Source organism: Pyrus communis, chromosome 5, assembly GCF_041283825.1.
Source record: "Pyrus communis isolate YQ-2024b chromosome 5, ASM4128382v1, whole genome shotgun sequence".
Taxonomy (NCBI): domain Eukaryota; kingdom Viridiplantae; phylum Streptophyta; class Magnoliopsida; order Rosales; family Rosaceae; genus Pyrus; species Pyrus communis.
The window spans coordinates 18,999,184-19,010,866 of NC_142569.1; the positions used below are offsets into that span (position 1 = coordinate 18,999,184).

Genomic DNA, 11,683 nt, shown 5'->3' on the forward strand with positions numbered 1-11,683 from the left:
GTAATGCCCAATAGAACATATTCTTCCGTCTATTATATATATTGGCAGTTGTTTAGGGTTTAGCAAATATAAATCAAACTTTTGTGGATCTGCTTATATGTGAATGCTGATGGCCATGACGAGAGGCGGGGTTGCGAAATCAAAGATGTTTATGCTTAGGTAATGTTTCCATTATGAATTAGCTAAATTGATCCTTCCAGTCCGTAGTTATCGACAGTGAAAGTTGTTTCAATTGAACCATCTTAATTAACTGGATATCAAGTCTACTATCTTTTCTAAAAGAAGTGGGACCGACATAACCTCTATTAGAAAGACTATACTAGATGGTAAGTTGAGATGATATAATAATAATTTTATTAAGAGGGTTAATAATATGCATGCATGCCGCAGTTCATGTTACAGGGAAGCTAAGCACGCGCAAGGAGATCATCGACGCCATTTCAGCAGCAAGCTGAGGGGAGCTGCAGAAAACATATCAAGCAAAATGGTTGAGAGTGATAGTGAGGATACTGACATGATGGAAAGTGAGACTGGCAGTAATAGTTCATCTTCATGGAGGTGCAACTGGGTGCCACATCCAAGAACAGGAATATACGTTCCGAAAGGGCATGAAAAGGTCATGGATGATGTGCCTACGGGAGCTGCTTCTCTTAAGCAGACTTTCTGGCTCAGGAACGTCGACGGAGTACTTGAGAAACCCGACCCGGATACTCCTCCTGAGCATTACTATCACTACATGCATATGTAATGTGACAAATGGAACGTGATTCAATTCATCGTGATCGCGATCATCGTTATTTATAGCTGAGTAATTAAGGGTAATAAAAACTAGTACTAGGGATATTCTGAATAATATATGGCCACATATAATTTGAAGCCCGGAAGGGTTTTACGACTTTCTTTGTTGTGGCCAGATGTATATATAGAAGCAGTAGTATAGGCTGTATAGCAGTGTAATTAATAAGCTTGTGCCCCTTAGTAATTTGGCTGCATCATGGTGCTAGTCATTTGTAATTAAGGTATATATAATACATTATATATAAAATAATGTTTACACATACACAATGGGTTTTTAAGTCGAGTGTTAGGTCAATAAGTGTTCCATAGATATTTCTATAAATGTAGTCATCGACTCATCGTACAGAATTTCTTTCACATGCGTGCTACGAAAAATGGAGCATACAACCTTCATAGCGTAGCTTAAGCTTATTTTGTCTGATAGGTAGTGTTGTTCCTTGCAAATACTCAAACATATTTAAGGGAAATTTTATTAAACCCAATCTTTTTATGATTCTTTATACTTAATTTAAAATTTTCTCCTCCAAACTCTCAAAATTTTGCCTTATTAAATAAAAAGATAAAAATAAAGATTGGCGTTTTTAAACTCATTAACCCACAACACCATTGCACACCTCCATTATTTTTGGCCAACTGTAGAACTGTGAACTAGAAGTGTGTGTTTTCATTCATTGACTTAATGCAAAAATAAGTACTAGTGATAAGATTTTGACCACCTGTGAAAATAGAATTAAAAAAACCTAAAATACTTGTAAAAAACACCTAAAATACTTGTAAGAGAATAAGGTAATTGTAGTATACACAACTCAAACAAGTTCATTATCCACAAGAATTGATATAAATAATTTATGTTTATATATAGAAAGTTAGGAATTGTGAATTTAAATAACAAAAACAAGTAATAAAAATAATTAAATTAACACTAATAAAAATCGGCAGCAAGTAAACAAACAGATTTGTAAAATCAAACGTAAAATTACATTTCACAAATCGAGTTCCTTATCTTGGTGCCGAGAAACTCACAGGTAACAGGTAAGGTCATCCCCTTCTCTCTTCGATCGATGTTGTCTTCTACAATTAGGTTAGGGACAAATGGATGAAATTGGTCTCATGCATGTGCTTTATGTATGTAAGGTCTTCGATGGCAGAAAGGGGAACGAAATGGTGGCTCTTACCTCAGATTTGACGAACAACATATTCAAAAGTAAATTGCTTACTAATTTCTTGTTAGTAAATGATTTACTTAGTAAATTCTTATTTGTTCTTTATGAAACTGTTTTCTGTTGAGATAGCTTGAGCTTATTAACAGTAAGAAGAAATTATGAAGAACAAAGAATTACAGAATCGAAGAGAGAAGGAGGGAGGGAGAGAGAGGGAGAGAGAGGGAGGGAGGGAGAGAGAGAGAGAGAGAGAGAGAGGAAATTGTATTGATTGCTTTTAGAAATATTACAACTGACATGATAGAATAAGAGCCCTATTCTCTCTTATATAGTCATATATGCTAATTACAACAGTACCCTTCTAACTATATTAACAACCTCACTCACTAGAATAATGCCATGTGGCATTTCTATTATATCAGTTATTACTCCCCCCTCAAACTGAACTTGGAGTGTCCAAGTGAAGTTTGAATCAATCGTGCATCTGAGACTTGTCTGAAACTGCAAGAGCAAGATGTCTGCAATGCTTTACAGACATTGGACTGTGCAATCCTTTTGTAAACACATCGGCAACTTGTTCTTCAGTAGGTATATATTGAACAATAAGATCTCCACGTTGCACCTTTTCTCGAACAAAATGATAGTCAGTATCAAGATGTTTGATCTTTGAATAGAAAACAAGATTCAAGCCTAAAGCCAATGTGCTTAAGTTGTCACAGTGGAGTAATGGAGGAACCAAAAGCACTTGATGCATGTCTTTGAGCAGAGATCGAATCCAAAATAAGTCTGTTGCAGAATGTGCTAGAGCCTTTTACTCAGCCTCTGTGGAACTTCTGGACACTGTAGATTGCTTCTTAGATTGCCATGAAATTGGATTATCTCGCAAGTAAATCACAAACCCAGTTATTGACCTTTGAGTGTTTATATCTGTTGCCCAATTGGAATCTGAATAGGTAGTTAAATTGAAATCCAGACTTTCTTTGTAATGCAGACCATAATCAAGTGTACCCTTTCAGTATCTTAAAATCCTTTTGACAAGTTGCATATGAAGATCAGTTAGGGGAGTCATAAATTGACAAACCATGTTCACAACATCGGCAATATCTGGCCAAGTGAATGTCAGATATTGAAGAGCCCCTACTAAACTTCGATAATGACTTGGATTAGAGAGAACAATACCTTCTTGTTCAAGTAACTGTGCATGTGGCTTTGATGGTGTAGATGTTGGCTTACAAGTCTCCATTGCTGCCTTTTTTAGTAGTTCCTTTGCATACTTTGATTGACTTATGAACAATGAGCCATCCTTTTTATATTGTATGTGTAATCCCAGAAAAAATGACAACTTTCCCATATCTTTGAGATCAAATACTTCTGCAATAACACTGATCACTGCTTGAATCTTTGTGGAGTTAGAACCAGTGATTATGATATCATCTACATAAAGCAAAAGTAGAATAATGTCCCCTTCATCCACTTTAACAAATAAACTTGTATCAGATAGTGGAGTTGTAAATCCGAGAGAAGGAAGATAACTTGTGAACTTTGACTTCCAAACTCTTGGAGCTTGTTTCAATCCATAGAGAGATTTGATAAGTTTGCACACATAACTTGGACAAGAAGGATCCACAAATCCTTGAGGCTGCTTTATATAGACTTCCTCCTCTAGATCCCTATGTAAAAAAGCATTTTTAATGTCCAATTGTCTCAGATTCCAACCAAATTGTGCAGCTAAGGCTAAAATGATTCATACAAAAGTGTGTCTCACCACATAATTGAAAGTTTCTGAGTAATCCAAGCCTTGTTCCTGAGTGTAACCTTGAGCCACTAGCCTAGCCTTGTATCGTGATACTGAGCCATTAAGATTTTTCTTGACTTTATACACCCATTTATTGCCTATAATAGTTCTGTGAGATGGAGGTGGAACCAAAACCCATGTACCTTGAGCTTTTCATGCATTATACTCTTCTTGCGTAGTCAATTGCCATTCAGTTTTAGAAGATGTTGCCTTAAAGGTATTAGGTTCTTCAATTTCTGTTATGTCAGCTAGAAAATAAAATCCACCAAAGAATGCACCTGAGGTTGTACCAGAATAAGAATCATTGGACCACGATTCCTGAATCTGTAATGAACTTAACTCAGGTAATGCAACAAGATAAGCGACATAGTTCTTTCTTGAAATGGCACCTGTTTGTAATCAAGTTTGAATTCCATGATGTCTGTGTTATTGAACAAGTAATATGAGAGACTCAATATTGGAAGATCTCCCAGAAAGTGGTAAAATTACCTGGAGTTGATCAGAATTGAGGACATGAAGCAAATGAGGTGAAGTAGGTGTATCATGAGCCGTAGAGTAAGTAAGATCATTAGGTGCAGTTGATGAAGATTCAACATTTTGATTTTGTGGTGTAGTACTATCATAAGTATGAGAACTGAAAACTGGTGTCCCAATCACTAATTTATCAGACATTACATGATGTATTGCAGGTGATCGACCATTCTCAAATTAAAAACTTGAATGCCTAACAAGAATTGGAACTGGTACAATCACAGAAGGAAAGGGATTTGATGTTTTCACAGATGTAGCACTTTGCTAAGATAACCCCAACTTTGCAGGAAATATTGATTCTTCAAATATAATATGTCTTGATATAATACACTTCCTTGACCGTGGATCATTACATATAACCCCTTTGCACCCCATTGCATAGCCTAAGAAAACACACATTGTTGACCTGACTGCAATTCATGATCATTGTAAGGTCTTATACAAGGAAACACAGTTGATCCAAAAATTCTCAAAGATTGTAATTTAGGCACCTTGTTGTACAAAAGTAGATAAGGAGAACTAAAAGACAAAGTCTTACAAGGCATCTTGTTGATCAAGAAAACTACTTGAGCACATGCAAATTCCAGAATTCACTACTTAAACCAGAAGCATTCAATAGAGTGAGAGCAGTGTCAACAACATGTCTATGTTTCCTTTCAGATATTCCATTCTGTTGAGGAGTATAGGGATATGAAATAAAATGCATAACACCTTTTGCAACCAAAAAAGATGTAAATCTCTTGCTAGTGTATTCACCTCCACCATCTGTTTGCAAACTTTTAATTGATATCTCAAATTGAGCTTGAATGAAAGTGTAGAATTTAATAAAAAATGCATACACATCTGACTTATTGCACATGGGAAATATCCAAGTAAATCTCGTATATTCATCCACAAAAAGTACATAGTATCTATATCCTTCCACATATTTTACAAGAGTTGGACCCCAAACATCCATATGAACTTTCTCAAAAGGAACCAAACATCTATCACTTCTAACAAGAAATGGTATCCTAGACATTTTCCCTCTAATACAAGAAATACAAGTAATATATGTATCATTTAATTTGTGTACAACCCTAGACTGTTGCAACATAGCGGTCATAGTATCATGAGCTGGGTGCCCCAACCTTTGATGCTAAACATTAGATTTCACCATTTTTCCCAAGTAAGCCACTGGATCTTTTGAAACAGATTGTAACCCTCTTGAAGCTTTAATCACAGGAATCCAAAATAGCTTTTCTGGTTTACTCTTTCCGTGATACACCACCTCCCTTGTCTTCTTGTCCTGCACAAAGAATTCACATTCATCACATATAAACCAACTGTTATTATTTGCACATAATTGTTTAACTGAAAGAATTTTGAATTGGTAAGTTGGAACCATTGCCAATGGTTATATTCTCAGAGCCCTGATAAGGAGTCACTTATCTCAAAGCATTTATATCTGCAGTTATATGATGACAAGTGATAGAAGCATATTTATGCGACTTAGTTAGCTTGTTTTCTTGCATTTATGTTGTTAGTTTCTATTTATTATAGTAATTTAAGCTATTTTCGTCTGTTTGTAGGTCCAATTGACTAAAGTAGCAAGAAAAAGCAATTTGGAGCATTTTAGAGCAGTTTTGGGCTTGGAATGGATAACATATGCATGGAGCAAGGTGGATGAACGAAATTGAAGTTCAAGAAGGGCTAGGAATATGCTAAAGAATTGAAGAAATTAATTCAAGACTTGGAAGACAAGGAATCAGCTATAAAGAAGGAAACATGAGTCAAACTACCTTATTTTGACTTAGTTAATCCTAATTTTTTCTTACTTATGTTCCAGCTGCCAAGAGGATCCCTAATTAATTTAGGACACTTAAATATATGTTCTAGAAGCCTAAATCCCATTCCTAAAGGGGATGCCGCACCTATCCCTTTCCTTGCCGTGCAAGGCATGCCATTCCCTCTAAATCAATGCCACAAAAGCCTTTCCCTTTCCCTCTAAGATATGCCGCAACTTTCCTTCCCTTTTCTCTCTAGGATTCTGACTTTATTTACACTTTTTCCTTGAGGATTTGGAGTCCAAATCTTTTCCAAAACATTTAATTAATGCCTAGCCTTCTCTCCCTTTAAATATATGTTTCTGCCGTAAAAACCAGGGATTCATTCAACCATTCATTCATTCAGCCATCATTCACCACAATTTCGACACAACCCATCCATAATACATCATAACCCAATTTCATACAACCACCCTTGTGCAGCAATTTTGCAAGGAAGGAGACGATAGTTTGGAGTCGTGCCTGCCATTCAAGATTGTTGGATTGTTGGAGCATTTCTAGGTGTATTCAATCTTTTGTTTTCAATGTTTAATTTAAGTTTTCTTTGTTTAATTGTGAACATGAGGAGCTAAACTCGTTTTAGCTAGAGGAGAATTCAAAGCCATGAACATATTTGCAATATGAATTGATTACTTCCAGTTGTGATTTCATAAATTGTGAATGCAATTTACTTAACTGTTTGATTCAGAACTTATTCTTGAATGTTGATTAAGGAGGCCTACGTAGTTTGCATGCATGAATTTGATGCTAGAATATAAGTGAGTTTCACCTAATTGTTATGAACTTATATTCATAAGTAGTGGAGGTTGCTAGTCACAATCGTGTTAAGTAAATTCCTAGCAGGAGCATCATGCTGTTCATAGTTACGAATGCCTTGTCAATGCTTATGATTTTCACAAAGCTTAATGATCTTTGATTGTATCTCTATTATGTTGTTCATGTAGGGAACTATTGAAGAATAATTTGGTTTCCGATGCGTTTTCCATCCAATTCAATGACTTAAGGAAAATCTGAGGGTTAATTAGTGCTGTTCAGGGTTAATCTGGGGCATTGAGGTTCATGGTTTATTGGAAAAGCAACTGGAAATCGATTTGTATGCAAGTGTGTTATGTGTGGAGAAGGACCCTCTAGCTAGCCAATCACCCATAATTTCCCCTAATTTCGTGCCAAACTTGTTTAAGTCTTTAACCTATTTGTCTTTACTTTAAATTTGTCAAAAACCCAATCCCCTTTACTTTGTTGTGTCAAATTAGTTAGAATCTGTCCAAACTTATGTTTTTAAGTGTTTTGAGTCAAGTTAAAATTAATTTTCGTCCAAATCACCCTTTAGTGTCTAGTTTGAGTGAATTTGCTTATTTTGTGCTGTTTTGAGTCATTCTAGTTTGTTTTCAGTTCTTTGGGTCTAGTTAAGTGTTTTCAAGCCTAGTTTTGTGTTTTTGAGTCAGTTTTGAGTATATTAGCAATCCCTCCTAATCCCCGGCCTAGAACGATCCCTACTTACATCTTTACTACAATTGTCAATAAGAGGGTTTAATTTGAGTGTTATTTTATATCACATCAACAAGCACCTGAGTCCACAATCCATAAGTCCTGAGGAAGAGTCTACGATGTTTGTTGTACATTCATGGTAGAGAAGGATGATGGTGGTGGTTGACCTTGAAATGCATAATTTCCCCTACGAAAAGGTTGACCTTGAAATGCATAATTTCCCTTATGAAAACAATCAATACAATTTCCTCTTTCTCTCTCTCTCTCTCTCTCATTCTATCTTCGATTATGTAATTCTTTGTTCTTCATAATTTCTTCTTAATGTTAATATGGTATAATCGCCGGTATTGGCTTGTCGCCCCTTTCGATCTTGACGACATCTTTCGCTGATTAGGGTTATGCTCGAAGATTGAAAGTCTGACGATTTTGGGAATCATTTGAAGATCTGAAATTATGCAATTCGGAGATCTGGAGATGCTACCTTGGTGAATCAGGTGAATTTGATTATGTTAAATGATTCAATATAATGTTTTGTTTCTGAAGTTGTGGTGTTTTTTGTTAGAATTTCGCGCTCTTGGATTGTATGGGATAGAGATTTGGGATTTTGTTAGAATCTTGATGTGTTGATCTCAAAAACTATCATTCTTGCTGCATATTTCTTGGAGTATCATTCTCTAGAATCGATGAATGTGTTGGGAATTAAAATTTGTAGCGTTGAAGAAGAAAATGTCATTCTTTTTGTGAATCTGTGAATGTGTTGAAGAGTAAAATTTGTGATTTCAAAGCAGAAGGTGTTATTCTTTCTGTGAATCTTGGAGTGTCATTCTCCTTAGTAGAATTGCGAAGTGTTTGTTGAGGTTTATATCTTTCTTGGAGTATCATTCTCTTCAGTAGATTTGTGTTGGGTGATTTCATTTTAATGGCGTCTTCTTCATTCAAAGTTGAGAATTTGTTGGGTATGTTGACTATTAAACTCAGAGATGACAATTCTGCCAAATGGGCATTTCAATTTCAGTCAGTTCTTAAAGGGTACAAACTCTTTGGTCACTTTGATGGTATAATTATGTGTCCATCGACATATACAGTAAGTGCAGAAACTGGTATTACAAAGGATGAAGTAATGGCTCTTATCAGTTTGTTACTTGCTACATTAACATATGAAGTAATGGAATATGTTCTTGGGTTACTTTTGAAGCATGGTCAAATCTTCTTGAGCGTTATGCTTCAATTTCAAAGTCTAGGGTGAATCATTTGAAAATTGAACTGCATACAATCCAAAAAGGCACAGATAGTATTGATAATTACTTGTTGCGAATGAAGAATATTAGGGATCAGTTAATGGCTGTGGGGGAGACAATATCTGATAATGATGTTATAATTGTTGGTTTGGCTGGTTTACCAAAAGAATATGTTGTCATTCGAACTGTGATTTTGGCAAGTGAGTCTTCAATAACTTTGAGAGAATTTCATGCACAATTACTTGGTACTGAATAGGAGATTGAGGGAGAAATTAATCTGTTATCTCAGAATGTGGTTGATCTGTTTGTCTAGGGCTCTCATTCTGGTCAGTCTGCTAGTTCAGGTTCTGTCATATATGGTCAAGGATATGGATCATCACATGGTGCATCTTCATCTAATTCTCAAAGTCATGATCATATACCTGCTACTACATGGGGTACAATTATTCAGCAACCACAGAGTTTATTTCGTAATTCTCATCAAAATAGTGTTGAGACTTAGACATTTGGTCCAAATGCATCACTGTCATTTCCTCTAGGACATCATGATCAGTCTTATGGTTATGGTTTTATGGGTTAGTCTAGTTCTGGAAATCAACAAGGATTCAAGTCTCAGAATTTTAATACAGTTACAGGACCAACAATGGTAATCACTATAAGAATAATGGCAACAACTATATGAGCAATAACAGTTTCAAAGGAAGAGGGTATACCAATGGGAATAATTACTATTCTGCAGGATTAAGACAAACATAGAATGGAGCAAGATCATGGTCAGGCAATATAGAAGCAAGGCTAAATGTTGTAATCGAATGTTAGATATGTAATAAAAGGGTTCATATTACAGCAAACTGTTTTCGCAGAAACATAAACAATGCTTTAGCTGGTTTTGTTGTAGAATGCCAGATATGTGGAAAAAAGAGGACACTCTGCACTTGCTTGTTTTCATAGGGGAAATTATGCATTTCAAGGTCAACCACCACCACCAACAAACATCATAAATTCTTCCTCAGGACTCATGGATTGTGGACTCAGGTGCTTCTCATCATATGACTGCAGATATAAATGCTTTGAGACAAGTGACTCCTTATCAGGGCTTTGAGAATATAACCATTGGTAATGGTTCCAACTTACCAATTCAAAATATTGGTTCTACTACAATTCAAACTGATAATCAATCTCTGGTTCTCAATAAAGTTCTTCACGTTCCAAATATTGCCAGAAGCCTTCTTTCAGTTAAACAATTATGAAGAACAAAGAATTACATAATCGAAGAGAGAAGGAAAAAGAGAGAGGAAATTGTATTGATTGCTTTCAGAAATATTACAATTGACTTGATAGAATAAGAGCCCTATTCTGTCTTATATAGTCATATATGCTAATTGCAATAATACCTTTCTAACTATATTAACAACCTCACTCACTAGAATAATGCCATGTGGCATTTCTGTTATATCAATTATTAGAGCTCATATGCGAAGTGTAGGGTTCTAGATTAGTTTTCATTTTCAATGGCTCACATGCCTTGTAACTACCATATGTCATAATCACAATGGTTTATGTATTTGAATGGTGATGATGACTGATGTAAGGAATGAATGAATATATGAAAGTGGAGCATCATTTTGCAACAGTTAGAATGTTATAGTTGTGAATATTCTTCTCTCTCATTTTTTCTCTCTCTAACTGCTTCCTTCTATTCTTCTTGCTCCCTTCGAAATCCAAGTGTTCATCAATGAAAGATTACTCAAATCTCAACATGGTATCACGAGCCTAGGTTTTATATGGAATTGGGGCATCGGATCTGTGAGTGATGTGCTCGGAAATCCAACGTGAATTTTTGACTTAGTTCATCGATTCAGGTCTTAAATGGCTGGGTCAGGTAGTAGTGATCTTTGGGCTCTAATATTCAATGGTGACAACTATGAATTTTGAAAGATCCGAATGAGAACTATTTTCAAATCACGTGGAATCTGGGATTTAGTTGAAAAAGGGTCTTGAAATTCCAGAATCGAAGGGGAAAAAGGTCAAAGTGGAAGGGTCATTGGATTCAGAGAGAGCAACTCTGAACGAAAAGCTAATAAAGGATGCTAAGGCATTGGGTATCATCCAAGTAGTTGTCTTGGATGACATATTTCCAAAAATCTCAAACAAAGAGACCTCAAAGGATGCTTGGGATATTCTATACCAGAAATTTCATGGTGATAAGCAAGTGAGATCCATTAAGTTGCAGGGTTTACGTCATGATTTCAAGTACGCAAGGATGAGGGATGATGAAACCTTGTCTGTGTATCTCACTCGTCTTCTCGAGTTAGTGAATCAGATGAAGGGTTGCGTGGAAGATTTACCCAGAGAGCAATTAGTTCAGAAATTGCTCATAAGCTCAACTAAGGAATTTGATCCTGTTTGTTATGTGATTGAACAAACTAAGGACATTGAAACTATTGAGGTACAAGAAATAATTGCAACGTTAAAAGGATTTGCATAGCGCCTTAATAGGCATGCTGTGAGTACCACTGAGAGAGCATTCAATACTATGAGTGTGAATCCAACGAGAGTTTTCAGTAGTATGCATGTGAATCCAAATGGAACTCAGCCACATTCCTCTTTTGGTAATTCTAAACCAAAGAAGAATTGGAAATCGAAGGGAAAGAAATGGGATCCTAGACCTCAGAATCTTGCTAACTAAGGTGGCAAATATGATCAGGGAGGAAAATCTGACCAGTCTAAGGGAAAATGCAAGCATTGTGATAAGTTATTGGTTTAAAGGGAAGCTGAAATGCCATGGATGCCACCGATTTGGTCACCTCATCAAGGACTATGATAAACCAAACAAGGCTGGAAAGC

At 35.9% G+C, this 11,683-nt stretch overlaps 1 protein-coding gene across 2 annotated transcripts; it reads left to right on the top strand.

Annotated features, from left to right (window-relative positions):
- On the top strand, positions 1-1,065 carry LOC148696936 (glutamate racemase). 2 transcript variants are annotated; one of them, XM_088694686.1, is made up of 2 exons: positions 1-159; positions 391-1,065. In XM_088694686.1, the coding sequence occupies exons 1-2, from the start codon at positions 104-106 to the stop codon at positions 746-748; spliced, it is 414 nt and encodes a 137-aa protein (XP_088550812.1). In that variant the 5' UTR covers positions 1-103; the 3' UTR covers positions 749-1,065. The 2 variants fall into 2 exon arrangements, with proteins under 2 accessions (XP_088550812.1, XP_088550813.1); XM_088694687.1 differs by having other exon boundaries at positions 21-159; positions 403-1,065.
- The last annotated feature ends 10,618 nt before the right edge of the window (positions 1,066-11,683 follow it).